Genomic DNA, 19,202 nt, shown 5'->3' with positions numbered 1-19,202 from the left:
ATATGAGGTGTATAGAATGTTTAGACCTAGTCTCCCTTTGGCTACTAATCATGATTGCTAATTGTATGGTTACTTCTTTTTCAAATATTTTCAGCAGCTTGCCATAGGAAACAAGCTGAAATTTAAAAAAAAAAAAAAATTGAAACTAGCTCTGAAATTGAACTGTTATTGATTGAAACAATCTTAGATTGCCAATGGCTCAGTGCCGCAAAAAAGGGAGATTGCTGATTCAACCCCTAGGTGGGTTTGTGAGAGTGTGTGAGTTCTCCTCCCCCAATGCAGAGGGTTTGCAATGGTTTTTTTTTTTTTTTCCTTTTTGAAGGGGGAACTTTGTGAGTGTGATTGTCCCTTTCAAAAAGGGGGAAAAAGGATGAAATAATCTTAGATATGTTCCTCTTTTCATTCATTGCCTTATCAAAGCCCTGGCTAGGAGAGAAAGAAAAGAAGTGATTATAACTTGGAAAAATGTATGTACATAACATATAAAACGGCTGGAGGACATCTTCAATTTACTTTGAGGAAAAATAAAGGGAAGCAATCAGGAAATTTCAAGTGAAGCGAACTAGTAGTGTTCATTGAAAAGATCTTCAACAAGCATGATTTGCTAAGATGTGATCCATGAACTGAACATGAAAGCCAATGGCATCATCATGACCCACCAGCTCTGAGGTATGGCTTTATAAGCTTTTGATTTTGATGCCTTACATTGACGTTGATTGTCATGGGAGGTGGGTACCGTTTGATTCCTGCATTTAACAAGAATTAGGTTGTACAAATCTAATATTGAAGGCCATTATCAATGTCTTTCTAGTACATGGAATGGAATATGTTATTGCATGAAATTATTAGAGATATTAATAATGAGAACTTTTTCGAAATTTGATTTACTATTAGTATCTTAGTGATCGAGAGGTTTAGAGCATGATGTTTACCTGGATCCACAAAATGTCACAACGAAATCTGCTCCTGAGCATGTTATAATACTTGTTCGATCGTCAAATGCATAGCTGTACGCGGCAGGACACACAGATTTGAAACTCTTTGAGTAGCTTGAAGGCAAGCATGTTCCTGCATTTCCATGCTGCCCTGTGCAACAATACTCATCAGTTTTGAAGACGTCACAGGCGCTCCGGCAAGCAATAACTTTGCCGTCGTCCTTCATGGCTAGCTGCGACGGGCAGTTCTTCCTCAGATCTCCATCACAACCTACACTGCTGCAGTTCCCTGTGCCATTAACAGCCTGCACTGCTACAGGCACGTTGAACCCATCCACAAGGCTAACATCATAGAAATCACGGTCGCCAAGGGTGAATTCGGCAAGCGTCGTGGGTGGGCTTCCTGGGGTGGTACAGTTTATGTCAGTACCACAACCACCTGTTCGGCACTTGCCAGAGCCGTTTTTGTCAAAGTTGCAGCCTGTTCTAGCCCATATCCGGCCACTCCATCCAGTAGGAGCAGTAAATGATTGTAATTGGCATGGCTTCAACGTGAAGCTACCACTAGTGAAGTTGTCATTCTGAGTTATCCCAGGCCATATTATTTCATTGCAGTAATTTACAAAAGTGAAAGTTTGCTTGCTTCCACACAGTTCTGGTACTGCCAGCCAGCAATTAAAATTTAAAATCACCAAGCAACAAACAAAATGCTAAGTAACTAAACAAAGTTCCAAGTTCAGTACATTAGCATATCATGTCCCTTTCTCTATGATATTATGACTTAAGATGCTATGTTTACCCTGTCATAGTGTACTAGTAGTATCACCAATCTCAGTTTTTGAGAATTTGATGTCAAGGTTCCATTTTTATCTCTGCCACTAATCTCCTATCATTATCTTAGGGAAAAAAAAACGTATATCTATGACCCTAGGTTTTAAAAATTTTTCATATAAGGATGCAAAAACAAGTTATTATTGCAGTCCTTAAAATTATATCTTTCAGATTTTTTAGCTCGGTAATTTTTTCACTGTCTTTTTCTGGGGATATGATACCCAGACAGAACATCGAATACTACTGTGTATACACAAAACAAGTCTCTACATATCATTTGTGTTAAGTGGGAACAATTTAAGATTTCTAAGGCCACATTAATGAGTTTTGAGACCCATAAAAGAAAGTGACAGAATTTGGTGCAGATCTATCTAGGATGACACCTTAATACAATGTAATGACTAGCAGTGATCTCCAAGCAATACCATTAAATTGGAAATTTAAAAAGAACGAATTCTGAATGGTATAGATGTTCAAAGCAAGAGATGTGTCAATGATAAGGATAACAACAACAAATATCAGACTCTATCAAGAAAACAAGAGATATGAAAAATGCAAGAAGGAAAAGAAAAGATTATTATTATGCAATGAGAAAGGTACCTGAGCCAATGACAATGAAGATGAAGGCGAGTTTAAGAAAGGCAGTGCATGGATCAGCCATACTTTCCCAGCTTCTAATTATGGGACAAGTCGAACGTTAATTGTGAAGTTATTTATGGCATTGGCTGAGACAAAAAGCATTGAAGAATGCTTGTGGAAGAGAGTGAATCTTTTGGATCCTGACAGACAAACTCAAAAAGACTTCCTTGCTTAGCCTAAGATCAAAGATGATACCTTGCCCACCAGTCCCATTCTTATTTCTTTACATTAATAATAATTTTGTGTCTCCTTTATACCTTGCACAGATGCTTCGTGCTTGTTAAATTTGCAGTAATGTATCTTAATTAACAAGACTAATCACTTTTGACGGCACTAGTTAAGTGAGTTGAAAAAATAATTCTGATTTGTCAGGTGGGTTAAGCGCATTGGTCTTTTTATTCCCATAAAAAATTAATTAAAAAAATAAAAAACACATGATTCAATATTTAATTTTGGCAAAAAGGCATTCTTAATGTTAACATCGTTCAAGGTTTTAATTTTTAATTTTATAAATTTTATTTTTAATATTTTAACCCTAACATTATTTTTTTATTAACAAAAAAATTAATATTAAACTTTTAAATATTAACAAAACATTCTCAATTATTTATATATTAATTTTAATTTTTTAAAATAATAATGATTAGTACAACAATTTATCATTTGAAACTAACACTGTTAGGATTAAAAGATTAAAAACATACCTTATAAAATTAAAAAATTAAATTAAAACCTCATATAAAGTTAAAAAAACAAGTGTGCACTTTTTGCTTTAACATTTAATATTTCAATATCTTAAATAATTCAATATGCCTTCAACCTTAATATTCAACTAACTTATAGTTAATTTAGATAAAATTAATATAGATATTTTAATATCATTTCTCATCATGTTAATATAAAGCATATGTTATATAAATATTTACAATTTTCCTTTATTAAGTTGTCAATAAACTTTAGTATTTAAATGTTTTGTAGAGGAGATCATAATGTTTGACCTAAATTTTATTAAAAATCCAATCCAATTGGACCAATATTGGGGGATGGGTTTCTCTCCACTACCTTTTTTCTTCACTATTTCTCCACTGTAAATCTAAACTGTTTAAATTAAATATGTATTTTTAAAAATTATTACATCTAAATTTTTAAATTTAATTTAACGGTTTAGATTTGTATTGATTTCTCCATTTCTCTCCTTTGCAGGGGAGAGAATCCACTGCCAATGTTGGTTGGTAGGGGTGGGTACTCACTTAGCTCCGTAAACTCAGTCAATTCCCTTAGGTAAGGTTAAATAAAATTATTTTTTTAGGAGGACATATTTAGTTAGAAGAAAGATAATTACATTTTTTTTTTCATAGACCAAATTATTTGTTTCATTTCTAAACGTTTTTAAAACATTGCTAAAAGTTACACAAGCTACAAAATGTGGCTAAGAGAGTCCTGATATTTAGAACTAGTAATTCAAGCTAGCTCTAGTAAACTTAAAAAAATTTAAGGCTAGGACTTTATAAGATAATATATTTTTAACGTTCTAACCAACTTAAATAAGGTTGAGAAAAATTAGGCCAACCTATCGAGTTCAAGCTTTGCCTGAATACCCTTGTAACATTTTGATTCTTTCAAAAAAAAATAATATATTAAAGGAAAATGATAACAAAATCCTTTTAAATTATGTAAATGACAATTTGATCTCTCGAAATGTCATAATATTAATGAAATCTTTGGGGACCTCTTTATCAATAATTTTTTTAGGAAAAAGACAATTTTTTCCTTACTGAAAATAATAAGACCCAATCACAATTTTTATTTAAAAATCACAAGAATTGAATAAAAAATTACAACTTGTTAAGTGCAATTTCTATTATTAAAAATAAGCTCCAATCATAACTTTTATTTAAGGAATAATAACTTTTATTTTGTGAATTGTGAGAATTGAATAAAAAATTATAATTTATTAAGTATAATTTCTATTATTGAAAAATAAGTTTTTAAAATAACGAATTCCATTCACAACTTTTATTTAAAGAATCACAACTTTTCTTTAAAAAATTGTAAGAATTGAACAAGTTAATAAGGGTAAAATGGTCTTTTTTTCTAAAAAGTATTGACAAAAAGGACCCTACGGACTTCATTGATATTATGACATTTCAAGGGACTAAATTATCATTTATATAATTCTGAAAGATTTTTTTATCATTTTTCCTATATTAAATATTAATTAATTATTTAAATATTAGTTGTTTTATGTTGAGAAACCATATATCTGAGTACATTATTAACTTTGATTATTAGTTGGCTAAAAAAATTACAAAAAATAATCAAAGAAATTACACAAAAGGACCTTAATCAATATTAGTTTTTTCTAGTGTCATTTTCTATCTTTTTTGAGGTTAATTAATGATCAAAATTAATACTTTTAAATTGTAGAAGCAATATTACGCTGTTTTGAAATATTAAAGGGCAACATGGCATAAAAAATGAACTTAGAATTCCAGATGTTCCTGAACCTACATTTTAAAGGTAAAACACATGCACAAACGACAAATAATGATGTGAGTAGTTAATAATTAATAATTCAAATATTATTTTAAAACTTTGTCTCAATTTTTTTTCTTTTATAACACAATGATAATGGAAAGTTTATATATTTATATATAATTTAAAACATTGTAATAAATTTTATTTTTCATATCCCATCCCATAGCATAGATGACCACATCTACACTAATATGCTAACAAGGTTGAGAGAAAAGCCATTTGTTTTCATGGGAATACTTTGGAAGGTATCTTACTATTGTCGTGTACAATTGCTGACATAACCATCATTTTTTTTTTTCATTTGTGATTTGCACCATGATTGATGTAATACCTTAGTGTCAGAGTCAAGTTTAGGCAAAACTCAAATTTAAATAAAGCACAGGCAATAAATGTTGTTTCATATAAGTATGAGATAGATGCTCTAAATTATTTGATCTTATGAAGTTCAATAATTATTAATTATGAGCTAGCTAGATGTCTAATTGTAATACATGCTCAGCAAAAACGTAATTCCCATAGGTGTATAAAATCACAATAATAAATTATCCAAAATATTTCAAGTGTTGAACTTATAAGGATGCAAATCGTGCCATGCGTCATCATTGATCTAGTAACTTTGGATTCTAACATGAACTTACAAAGGCGACAACCTTGCCTGCTTAATTAGAACCATTCCTAGCCTTCTCAGAACTCCTAACAAGGCAAGCATTTTCCAAATTGACATTTCCATGCCCGGTATGTTATGAATTTTGACAAATTGCAAATTATTTATGTAATTAGAGGGTACGGTTTTGGATAATGCCTATCTTGATTACCCATTGGGCGACATTTGGTTAATTGGCTCATTGCTTAATCTGTTGCTTATTTGGATAACCTGTGAAGGATGAAAGTTTGAAAATTTTTATTAACTTTGTTTGCCTTATTCCTTAATCACAGATGGATTCCCCTTCGAACCCCTATTCCATGATTCTAGATCTTATTCTTTTCAACTATCTTAGTAGTGTATGCTAGCCAATTCCTTTAACAAACATAAACCACTAACAAATTTTATGTTTGTTTTAATAAATAAAAAAAAGAAAAACCTAGTGCCTTTAGAATTTTAGACGCTTTGGAAGTCAAAGAATAGTTGGAGATCCTGAAATTATTGAATATGTTGGAGTCATCATTAGAGTTATCATTACCATTCCATTGAAGCAAATGCAATGGTTTCGTCCACACTTAATAAGAGAGGATTGTTTCTCGTAATTCTTCTCAATAAAGTGATTAGACGATTCTTGCTCATGTAATTCTCCTTGAGAAATATCTATTTTGTCCTTCGTCAATTCAGTACTCATCCACTCAGATCCATGTTGGATGCCACCTAACATTATAAGTCAAACTTCTTTCTCTCTCACCCAACATAACAGTTAGGGGCAACATTGCTATGTTTTAATTACTTAAAGGGTGACATTGCTATGACAAAGAATTTATAATACTGAGTGCTCTCCCACGAATAGTTTAAGAATAAAAATGGACCTTAACTTTAATAAAAATAACTAAATATATAAGGAATTTTCTATCAATAGAACCATTGGAGTTCGGGATTCACTTTATAGGTTGTTAATTTCTACCTTTTAAATTGATTCTTTATCAATTACAATGACAATTGTTACTAAATGAGTATCCTAATTAACTCTCGACTAATTAGTCTCTATTTAATTAAGATTGAATTTGTTCTTGTGCAACCCAAACTCCTAATCAAACCCAAACTCCTAATGAATTTAATTTAAGTCACCGTAAATTTTTAAATTTATCTCTAGTTCGATTATTCATATTTACCTTTCTAGATCTAAGCTCACTCTTCACCTTTCAGTTTATCAACTTTGCCCATAGTTTAATTATTATGCTAATCAAGCATAACATCCCATGAAGAACAAGACAAATAAATAGAAATGAAAAGTAAATCAAAAACAAAAAAATTGAATAAAAAGGAAAGATATATTAATAGCAATAGTCAAATACAACCCATGCAACATCAAAACACTACCTAGAACAATTTTGACCCGACAAGAGCAATGTATGCTTGTGATTGGCATGGCTTCAATGTGAAGCTACCATTAGTGAAGTTGTCATTGAGTTATCCTATAGGCTATATTATTTCCTTGCAGTAATTTACAAAAATGAAAGTTTGCTTGCTTGGCACAGTTCTAGTTGCTGCCACCGAACAATGAAAAATTATAATCAACAGACAATAAACAAAATGGTAAGTAACTAAACAAGTTCCATGTTTAGTGCATTAGCATACCAAGTCCCTTGCTTTATGATATTATTTATGACTTAAGATGCTATGTTACCCTATCATAGTGTATTAGTAGTGATACCAATCTATCAAGGTTTCATTTTTATCTCATTCACAAGTTTTAAAAATTTTGCATTTAAGGATGAAAAAGAGTCATTATTGCATTCTTTAAAATTATATATCTTTTAATAAGCCATTGTTTTTAAGGTGAATGCTTCCGAATGTATTTTTCCATTGTTCCATACAATTACTGGCATAACCATAGTTTTCTTTCCCCATTTGATTTGTACCGTGATTGATCTAATATTTTGGTATCAGAATCAAGTTTTGACAAAACTCAAATTTAAATAAAGTATAGGTTATACAAATGTGACTTCAAAAAAAAAATTATGAGTATGGGATAGATGTTTTAGATTATTTAACTTGATCCTATTAGGCTTAGTAATGATTGATGATGAGCTAGATGCCCATGATATCTATGACATTTAAAGCCTATCTATTTCAGATTTTTTTAATAATATTTGTTTAAATTTTTAAAAAATATTCAAAACCTGGAAAAATATTTTTGATTATTTTGAGAAGTTATTCAAATAGCTTCTAAAAATAATTTAATGTGATAAATAAGAGAAAATGTTACAAAAATATGAAGATACATAAAGATATAATAAAATTTTTAAATAATTAAATAATAAATCATTCTTGTAAATAAAAATAAATCAAAATACCATAAAATTTAAAAATAACTAATTAATAATTTTTTATTATTATTGTAACTAAATATAAAATAATGTTTTCTTTCCATATAAAAAATAATGTTTTCTTTTTATAAAATCTCTTCAAAATAAATCTCTTTATATAAAATCTTTAAATTATTTAAAAATAACTTTTTTTTTAATTCTAAACAAATGGGATTGAGATACTCAAAAGGTTTGGAACAAGACAGGATAGCTATGAATACATGATATCTATAAAATACATGAATATATTGCTCAAGCTAGCAACGAATTTAAAATCGTGGAATTGAATTTAGATATCGGGATCCCTTTTTGCAGTATACAAATATTTGTTAGGACTAAAATACCTCAAAAGTTAGTGACTGAATGTGCATTTTAAATGGGATTATTTTAGTAAATCTGCTAACATAAATAATAAAATATTGATGATAACTAAATTAATTAATGAAAAGAAGTATAATTATTTAGATAAAAAAGATTAACCCAAAAAATTAAAGAGAGAGAAAGAGAGAGAGAACAAAGCGCAGCATAAGGGACTAAATTATTAAGAATTAATCTGATTAGAGAGTTAATTTGTTTTTCTTTAGTTACTTAGATATGCCAAATTAATAATATACTTTACACGTTAGATTAATTTAAGAGTCAATTAGTGTTTTTAAAATCTAAAAAAATAACATGATAATTTAAGAAAAAAAAAAAATTAAATTAATAAAATTAAACTTTAAGAACTAGATTGATAATTGAAAAAAACTTGAATTAAAAAGTTTGTTTTATATAAAGGAGTGAAGGGAATATTTATTTAATTGTTTATTTTGATCTAACTCAAATCATAGACTAAACATGATCGCGTGTTCACCATGCTAGTCGAATCAGTGCATACATCAATTAAAGTTATAAATTTTTTTTTTAATATCAATTTGCTAATTTTAATTATAATTTTTTTTAATTCAAACACACACTAAATAATGAGACTGGTTTTTTTCTTTTTCATACAACTGAAAAAAGTGTGACTGGCTTTTCTGGACTTTTCATTCAACGTACAAGACCCATATACTAGTTGCATACTATTAATTTGTCTCTATCACTGATACAATGGTATATTTAGATTATCGTGGATTTGGATTTAAATTAAATTTTTCATTTATATATAAAAAAATTTATAAATTTGGATTTGATGATTTGAATTCAAATCTATTTCAAATTATAGTTCTTTTATAATTTCAAATTCTCTTTACACTCTAATAATTTGAAATTGTAATCACTTCAAACATCTCGTTTTCTTCTCATTTTCACTATTAATACCTTGATAGTTCTCTTATTTTTTTTCATATTTTGTCAATGAAAAATAGAAATAAGTTCATCATCTTTAAATTTTATTTCCATTTCGAATCTTAATGTTTCGAATCTTAATGTTTCCATTTTCTTCAGTTAAAATAATTTAAACTATTCAAGTAAAGAATTTTAAATACATGAATTTTAAATGTAAAATTTAAAATAAATATTTTAAATGTAAAATAAAAATATATCCAAATTTATTAATCCAAATGCTACTTTCATTAATTTGGCATGTTTCAAAAGCATGAGATGAACCCCAAGACAACGCCTCACTTGGGTATATTGAGGCAAAGTTCGGTGAATGTTATAAATTTCATAGCATGCAATGCAATGGATCAATAATCATGTACGTCACAATCAAAGCACAAATTATGAATAGTATATGATTAATATTTTAAGAGAATGAAATTTTGCCGACAGTCGTCAATTATTGGTCAACACTAGACTAGATGTACAAGTTATTATTATATTCTTCAAATTTAATTATCCTACAACGCTAAACTTTTGTACACACTATATATTATATTAAAACAAAAATAGAATAAAATGATCAAGAATGCTTTAGCTATTTTTGTTGCTTATGTTTAAATCCTTCAGTGGATATAAAAATCTCATCAATAGACAGTTTGTAAATATTTTTATAAATATTAATTCAAGCAATTGCCAAAAAAAAATCTGGTCACAAACTGAGAATTATATATAAAATTAAATGTCTTATTACAATCAAAGCTCATTAATTTATAACTTCTTAAATCAATATTTACAATTAAATTTTCAAAATATTTTGTCAAGGTCTTATTATCATAAATTCATTATTTTGAGATTTTAATGTCATTCATTAATAAAAAGGTCTCTACACACTCTAAGAGAGGATCTAAACATAAACAGCTTCAACATGTAACCATAATGGGGGCCAACTAGTCTACACAACTATGTGATTCTCTTGTCAATTATCTAAAATGATATCTAATCTTGCATTAAAAGTGACGATCTCCAATCAAGCTGTTGAACGAATGTTTCTAAAAATGCTCCCAATTAATAAGATGCAATATGCTTCAATTGCATGTAGATATATTACATTACCCAAGGTCGCTTGATTTGACTGTTACTTATCATGAATCTTGAGTTTGAGTTTTTAACTATACAGTCACATGAAAAATAATAATAATAAAGGTATCCGATAAGTATTTGTAAAGCTGCCGTTGATGTAATAACAGCCCTACAATGAGAGTTTGGAAGCCCAAGCAGATGGTAGAAAACCCCAAGTTTCTCAAAATATTGAATGACGGAATAAAAAAATACCTCCCAACTACAATACAGGATATTTTATAAAAAAATTTTTGGTCCAAAATATAGGACATTAGTTGAGTTTTATATATATTTTTCAATTGTATCCATACTTTATTATATTCTACTCAAGTTATTAATAATGATGTTTTAAATAAGTCAAATATTTTATTATTTTCACTCAAGTGTACAATTGGAAATGTGTGAATTATTTTTTTAAAAAAATCAATATTTTAAATTTTTTTAGAAATGTAAATTAATTAGTTGAAATGATTTATATTATCTTATTCAAGGAAGTAACTTCCAGAGTCTTTCTGCATCATTATTGCAGTTCATTTTGCAGTTTGATTGCGCGTCCAGTGCAAAAATGAGTCGAACAGGAAGTTACTAATTACTAGTAGAAGTGAATATTGAATCGTTCAAATGAGACATGACGTACGTTTTAAATCTAATTCGGTCAGATTCAAAACCTAATTGAAAATAGTTCTTCTTAAAATATTTTCAAGATTCACATGAATTCAAATTCGAGATATTATATTTAAGCATTCATAACATTTTTTCATCAAAGCTTATTGTTTAAGTTCAAATAAATTTTAAATTTTTTAATTTAAGTTAAATATATTGGAAGTGACTTTTTTTATGTTTAAAAGTGTACTCTTATCAAAGATAATATTATTCAAAACTAAATCATATATAAATTAAATGTGGACACAGCTGCACAGAGCATGTTCAAACATTAATTTAGTATATTATAAGAGATAAACCTCTTTTCATATATACTTAAGGTGTGTTTAATTAAAAAGTTTTGGAGGAAAGGGAGGATCCCTCATTTGGTTAAGAAATTTTGAAGGGCTCCCCGCCTCTCCCTCCAATCAAACACAACTTTAAATATGACCCTTGTTAATTACTCCTTTGGTCTTATATATTAGTTACTTTTTAAAAGTATAATTTAATTTACTTTATAAGTCATTAATTGATAAGATTGTTTTGTTTTAAATTAAAATTTTTAAATTACCTTTAAAAAGGAAGAGACAGAAAGACAAAAAATTATATTATATTATTTATTTACTTTTTACTTTTTATTTTAAGGTTATATTTAAAATTTTACTTATTTTTATTTCTTATAATTTTATGGCTAAAATATATAAAACTCTCAAACTTTGAGACAGTCGTATATAACCCCCTCACTTTTAAAAGTTTAAAAGTAACCCCCTAGGGTCCTAACCTTTAATTTTATTTTTCAAAACCCTCTATTGTTATTATGTTATTTTTTCATAAGGGTTAAAATATCATTCAACTGAAAAATATTATTAAACAAAAATATTATATTGTATAACTATTTATAATAAATTTCTTATATTTTTTGCATAGTTGAGGCATTGATAACAAAAAAAAATGTTATTATCACTGTATAAAATTTTAAATATTTATGTTTATATTAGTTTTATTCATATTTTTATCAATAGTGCATGATTTTATTAATTTAAAATATAAATTTTTATTTATATTTTCATGTTAGATTAATGTAATACGTATGGCTAAAATATTTAAAATTTTAAATATTATCATATTAGATTAATTTATCTTTTAATACTAGAAAACTATGCACCATTGATAACAAAAGAAAAATTAACACAAAAGTAAATATTTAAAATTTTATATGATGATAATAACATTAGTTTTAGCTATTATCAATACCTCAACTATCTAAAAAATATAAAAAATTTATTATAAATAGTTATATAATATAATATTTTTATTTAATAATATTTTGTAGTTAAATGATATTTTAATCCTCATAAAAAATAATATAATTAATAATAAAGGATTTTAAAAAAAATTAAAATTAATGAAGTTAATTTTAAACTTTTAAAAGTAAGGAGGTTATATGAAATTATTTTAAAATTTAAAAAATTTATATATTTTAACTTAATTTTATTATATTGATATTGATAAAATTAATAAAATAATTTATAAATAATGTTGGAGTGAGTAGCTGGCATTTCGCCGGCCAATAATGGAAACGGGAATGGTGCATTAATGAAGTGAAGGGTGGGTAGGTTATGAATATTGAATCTGAATGAAAAATTCGAAAGCAACTCTTCTCCGCCCTCATTTAAAACCTGCGTACGACGGGACATTAATTCTCAAGATATTTATTTTGATATTTCCATGCATCAATTATAGTTCATTTGGTAGCTTCCTTTTTTCCTTATTCATATTAAATGTCATTTAAATGAGTATATATGTATATATGTAAGCTTATCGTGTCTAAATATTTCATAAATTAAAGATCAAGAAAAATAGTTAAGAATAGTTTGTATTATTAAAATGCTACAAAATTATCACTAATTTCCAGTATTACCTTACAATTAAAATTAATCTAATTATTTTAATTACTTTTACTTTCTTTCTTGTACTCCCCCCGTTTCATTATGTATGTCGTTTCAAAGAAAAAAAAAAATTGTTTCATGAGTTCATGCCATTTTAGACTACCAAAGCAAATATTTAATGATATTCTTCTTCTGATCTTAGCCTTAAAGAAAAATTCAACTATCTTCCTGCACCATTTTAGAGGCATTAAAGTGAAAATATAATGAAATAGAGGGAGTATATCTCTCTACAATGCAACTAATAATTTATGTAAAATAATAATTTAATGTTATTGAGTTTTTACAAAGCATCCAGTATATTATACTACCTCTATCCCAAATTATAAAACATCTTTAAAAAATATTCAATATCTTAAAATATAAGATATTTTGATAAAAATATTTTTTTATTAATAATACTTTTTCAATATTACACTTTGCATATTTTCTCTTTAATATTCTTTCATAAATTGAATATTAATTTAAGGGGTAATAACATTTTTAAAATTTTATAATTTTATCTTAAAAAAATAAGATTTTAAAGTATATTTAATAAGTTTTATTAGTTTATGCAATTTTATCTAAAAATATCTTATAAAAATACAACTTACAAGATTAGGAATAAAAACGTACTATATCAAAGTGCCTATCTAAACGAAAACAAAATAACCAACCAAAAAAAAAAAGCCTCAACAACTTTAAGGAATATTATGCCCTACACAATTAATAGTTGTACCTTTGAACCAAAGCTTAATTTCATACAGTTGATTTTATTATTGGCAGCAGAGAGATCTCCATTGCTTTAAAACTTTTTGGTTCAGAGAAAGGATGAAAGTGAAATGAATCGTAAAATAAAAACAAAAATAAAATGATTAAAATATAGAGAGAGATAGGTTAACCATGTCATTGAAAAAAAGATAATTTAATTTATAAGATTGAAAATCATGATTCATAATGTTTGTGTAATGTACAGTGACTCTTACATTTATGATATGTGATATTGAATTTTTATCATATTTATTATGAGAAAGATAGTGATTTAGTTTATTTTTATTTTTTTAATATTTTTTTATTATATCCTTTCTAAAAATCAAAATACCAAACCAACGGTAATGCATGGTAAACTCCTCATAATAACCCAACAATGTCCATGCCAATTTTTTCCTTAAAAAAATATCTATATCTATGGGAAGTCATACTATTAATAAGTGGATCATGAATAATGTTACTCATTTCAGGACCAAAAATATAAAAGATCTACGTTATCATTTTTAAGTATATCTACGACCAAGCGTTAATTATATAATACATTAATTAAAGATTATGTTAGCTTGTGCGTGGTAGTAGTAGGACTATATTGAAACGTCTCTATCTTTTAGTAATTAGTAATTAATAATATTCGAACACGGACACAATATTCGTACGCAAGATCAATTTTTCTGACAATAGCATTCAATAATCGATAAATTAAAGAAATGCACACTTTTCTGGTTGAAAGTACTAGAAAATCATGCTCGTTTTCACCACAAAATTAAATCAAATCGGTTGACTTGATTAGAACAACAAAATTTTACTAGTCGTTGGATTAAATTTTCCACTCATCATTTGTTAGATCAATCCTAGCTAACCTATAACAACTTCAAAATAATATGTGAACGTACAATAATGTAAGTACACCACCTGTGGAGCTTGTATCAACTAGCCAGGAGGTTGATCTAACTTAAACCAAATGTCTTGGGTTCAAAACCCCAAATACGCAGCAACAATTAAATTCTCTAAGAGACATGCCCTTAAAAGTGTCTGCCAAATATCGAATAGTTAATTGGGGTCAAAGACATTCCAAATACCAGAGTGAAAGCAAATGATATAATTACTGGAAAAGATGAGAAAATCGGAAGTTTCCTCCAACTCTTTCAACCATATAAATGCATGCATGTAATGCTATATTATAAGTTGAACTTAACCAAATAACAATATTTTCCCCAAAAGAGAAAAAAGACCCAAAAAAAAAAAAAAGCCGACTAAGACAAGCTTGAAACTTGATTTGACCCAAGAAACACCTATGATCACTGTTCCTTTCATACTTAGCATCAGGAAATTATAAGACAGAGATAGGTTTAATAATCTCATTATATATATAGATATATATATGTAGATTGAGTTTTTTTTTTTCTCTAGGGAGAATGATATTAAAGGCTCTAAAAGAAAAATGATTAAAGATTTATTAATTTTTTATTGAATATTATATTGTGAAAACATGAATATTTTTTTGTGAAAAGTTGAACTTTAACTTGTATTTTTTATCAAGTTTCCTCAAAAATTCAATAAGTTAAAGTTTAACTTTTCATAATAATATGTCTGCATTTTTATAACATAATATTTGATGCAAGACTGAAAAGTTCTTATTGTAATAAATTTTTTTTAGGACCTTTAATGTTATTTTTTATTTTTTCTAAATATGTGATCAGGATCACTTGGGAATACTATAAATCAGCGGCTTCCAGGTTTTAACGTTGTCGTCGTCGTCCTCCATCATCATCGTCTTCTTCGAGTTCGACCCATAATTCTTTTTATGAAAGTCAACAAAGAGAATCAAAAGTGAAGCATAGAAAACGACATTGAAGCTCCAACCCAGAACCCCAGAACAACCCGACCCGGAAAAGTGGTACCACAGCATAAGGCTCAAAACGAGGAAGCTGGAGTAGAACTGAACGATCTGGCAATCCGTCACGAGCTTCTTCCAAGTGGGACGAACCCCGAGTGCGCACGATAAGTAGTAGGTGTACATTAGCACGTGCACAGAGGCGTTCGTCACGAGCACCACCGGGAACAGCGACTGAGACGTCTCGAGCCAAATGTAGCACATTACCACCACGGCCGAGTGGTGGTACACGTGGAGGAACGTGAGGCGTTTGATAGAGCCTGACAAGATGATTAAGAAAGTATCAACGAATTCTAGAATCTTCGAGAGGTAGAAGACGTAGGCCCAGAAGAAGACGGCGCCGGAGGGAGGGGTGTTCGGCGGGAAGCAGATGATCCAGTGGAAGTGAGGTGCATGGGATATGGTGGACAGGAGGCAACCGAGGGCCATGATGAAGGAGAGGACGAGGAGGAAGGTGCTATGGATGGCGGTGATGGGTTTGAGAATCGCCGGAGGAACCGGAGGGAGAGAGTGACGAGAGAGAGAGAAGGTGAAACAGAGGTAAAAGACGACGGTGAAGACGATAAATTGAGGAGACGAAGCTAGGGTTTGGTTGGGAATCCATGTGAAGTTCTCAATAGAAGGTTGCCTCACAAGATAGTACTCTATGGCTGAGAAAATCTGACTCATTTTTTGTGTTGTTGGAAAATGGCTTTAATTTCAGCACCGTCTGCGGCGGAAGTTGCGGCGGCAGAGAGGGAGGGAGGGAGGGATCTTAGCCTTGAGAGGTTAGAGAGATGAGAGTGGCATTTGCTATACAAGAGTAACTAATTAGGGCTTGTTGAAGTTGGTTTGTGGGATTATGAGAAGCTAGAGTGAGTCTTATTATATTGAGAGTTGTGAGGTGGTGTGCATGTATCTCTTTCAAGTACGGTCCCAACACTCTTTCACGTCACTTCAGAGTCCAGACTGTTTTGTATGTATTGATTGTGCATGCGAGGGAAATTAATTTCACAACTATCTTTTTACCCCCAAGAAAATCAGTTTCCCCCCCCCCCCAATTGCCTGGTTATTATCTTCTTCAACTCTCTCTCTCACTCCGCACAATGATATGGAAAACTGTGGAAAGAAAGACTCGTGAATGTGGAGTGATATGGTATAAGAGATATGTAGCAGAATTCAGTAGCACTCTATGAGTGTGACAGTATGTTAATATAACTTCATTAATATGCTCAATTACGATATAACATGACATGAATCATTACATTTTCATTATATTTTTTTAATACACTAGCATTTCCCCTAGCTTATATAGTACATCCAGGGATTTCATATATCATTTTAAAAAACATCCAACACTTGGATCAATAAACCAGTTTAACTAGAGATCTTAAGTTCAAGCTAGTCTTAAATATGCAACATTGATTAATTCTCAGTGAAAGATCTTCCTCAAATGGTACCCTCAATTGCTGATTAGATTGGCCCATGTTAAGTATTAGTGTTAATATAACAGTGCCGCTCCATGATTTTACTTTTTTAATATGCATGGGACACTGTTCTTTACTTTCTCTTGTTCTTGCATATCCTGCTCCAGTATCGTGCTCATCACTTGATAAATATCTAGATGGTCCAGATTTATAGCTTTTATTTTTTATTTTTATTATAAAAAAAATATGAAATTTTAATAAATCTAGTTTATCATCAATTTGAATAATATAGATTTGACCTGAATAGTCTAATTTAATATTAATTTTTTTAAATTTTATAAATTAACTATTCAAATGTGCTTTGGATAGATTGGATCCTGAGTACATTCGGATAATTAATTTATAAAATTTAAAAAAATTAATATTAAATTGAATTATCAGTTGAATTTATATTATCCAGATTGAATAAGATAAATTTATTAAAATTTTATTTTTTATTTTAATAAATATAAAATAAAAACTGAAAAGTCTAGACCGTCTAGATTTTTTCAAATTGCTTATCAGGTGATGAGCACCAAAACCCAATCGCTATTGCATCTCTCACTAGACCCAATTTTTTTTTGTTTTTGTTTTTGTACAGCACCCTGTATTTTGTCTGCCTCAGGCGTCCAGCAAAAGAAACTTAACAGGAAAGGAATCAAAAACTAATTTGGATCGAGTGAGGATATAACTTTTTTAAGTGATCGAAACCTCTATCACTGATTAACATTACTATATATTCTCCGAGCTCAAACACGAGACTTTTGTTGATCAAGATGTCTGAATCCTTGATCTATTATATATTATATTCCACGCTGCTTTTAGACTCTTAAGTTAGCTCTAGCTAGGTGGCCTCTCTGGATGTATTGTTGTCATTTCCACACTTTAATCTTGTTAATTACTTTTTTTTTAAATAAATTCCACAAGTTTTGGGTTAATACTTAAACAAAGTAATCTCTTGATTGCATAATTTATATGTCATATATACAAAACAACATGCAAATCTAACTAACCTTTTCACCTAACATGAATTCAGCTGGTCCTCTCTTCATTTGAATTGATGTAACTATTTGGGGTTTTTATATACATATATATGTATATATATATGCATAATAAATTTTGTTGTACGGAAAAATATATAGATAAGATATTTTGGGAACTGGTGAAGATATGTAGAGAAATATCTGATATATATGAAAAAAAACAAGACAGATATCAGTCAATTCAGAAGGAGTCAATAGAAATTGATGATGAGCATATGATCTCCCCCGGCCTTCCCCACATATAGGTGGGATAATAAAATCCACATAATGTAATGCGTATGCATGGGGACAAAACTTGAGAAATGGTCATAAATATATAGAATATTAAAGGAACCTGATTAATTATATTTAATTTGTTTGAATAAAAAATGAATAAGGCCCAAAATACAGGCTCAATAAGAGAAGAGTAGGCCCAAAAATGCAATAAGGGCCTGGCTCCAAAAACCTGTATCATGTGATAAAATTCAAGAATACATTGATGTTATGTTTGAATGCTTGTGGATTAAATTTGAATTTAAATTTGAGTCAAATTCATTGTTTGAATAATTAAAAATGTGTAACTTCAATTTGAATTTGACCCAAATCGAAATTCAAATCCTATTTCAATCCCTTTGTAATTTTAAATCCTTTCTAAACCCCCTATCATTTCAAATTTTAATGGAATCTTTTCTCTTCCTTTGCGTTCGTTCGTCAACTTTGCTACCTTTTCAAGATTGGATTGCCAACATCGACAAGAACCAGACTGCAGGCGATGACTGGAACCTGATCGCTAATGTTAAATGTGACTAGACAGTCTGTGACTAGGATTGAATGGCAAGCTTAAACAAAGACTAAACGGCCTTCTTTGATCAAGACTACACAATATAGGTGGACTGCAATAGGACAGCTAGTGCCATTCACTGGTGACGACAAGGACCAAATTGCCAGTAATGATTAGGATCAGGCAGCTAGTATTGATTAAGACTGAATGATCGATGTTGACTAGGACTAGATCGCTAACATTGACTGGGACCGGATAGCATACTTCGTCTAGGATTGGACAGTCGGCATTGATCAGGATCGAGCCGTTACTACTACTGACATTCCAAACCCAATTAGTACTG

General features: G+C 29.3%; 2 protein-coding genes across 2 annotated transcripts; both read right to left on the bottom strand.

Moving 5' to 3' along the window:
• Positions 1–136: 136 nt before the first annotated feature.
• Positions 137–2,438, bottom strand: LOC129305142 (pathogenesis-related thaumatin-like protein 3.5). The gene is made up of 3 exons (XM_054945094.1): positions 2,367–2,438; positions 933–1,596; positions 137–746 (listed from the first exon to the last, which is right to left on the bottom strand). The coding sequence occupies exons 1-3, from the start codon at positions 2,425–2,427 to the stop codon at positions 605–607; spliced, it is 867 nt and encodes a 288-aa protein (XP_054801069.1). The 5' UTR covers positions 2,428–2,438; the 3' UTR covers positions 137–604.
• Positions 2,439–15,348: 12,910 nt separating this feature from the next.
• LOC129307422 (elongation of fatty acids protein 3-like) lies at positions 15,349–16,441 on the bottom strand. The gene has a single exon (XM_054948378.1). It carries the CDS (start codon positions 16,278–16,280, stop codon positions 15,420–15,422), a length of 861 nt encoding a protein of 286 aa, XP_054804353.1. The 5' UTR covers positions 16,281–16,441; the 3' UTR covers positions 15,349–15,419.
• Positions 16,442–19,202: the final 2,761 nt, after the last annotated feature.

Source organism: Prosopis cineraria, unplaced genomic scaffold, assembly GCF_029017545.1.
Source record: "Prosopis cineraria cultivar Desert tree isolate PC_DT_omini unplaced genomic scaffold, ASM2901754v1 PC3, whole genome shotgun sequence".
Classification (NCBI taxonomy): domain Eukaryota; kingdom Viridiplantae; phylum Streptophyta; class Magnoliopsida; order Fabales; family Fabaceae; genus Prosopis; species Prosopis cineraria.
This window is presented reverse-complemented; position numbering and strand designations above follow the sequence as displayed.

Bases quoted from the DNA above. Each gene is read 5' to 3' on its own strand.
- LOC129305142 (XM_054945094.1), bottom strand. From the start codon at position 2,427: ATGGCTGATCCATGCACTGCCTTTCTTAAACTCGCCTTCATCTTCATT. The intron at 1,597-2,366 runs GTACCTTTCTCA...GCTGGCTGGCAG, and splicing joins CTTCATTGTCATTGGCTCAG to TACCAGAACTGTGTGGAAGC. The intron at 747-932 runs GTAAACATCATG...TGTTAAATGCAG, and splicing joins GTGACATTTTGTGGATCCAG to GAATCAAACGGTACCCACCT.
- LOC129307422 (XM_054948378.1), bottom strand. From the start codon at position 16,280: ATGAGTCAGATTTTCTCAGCCATAGAGTACTATCTTGTGAGGCAACCT.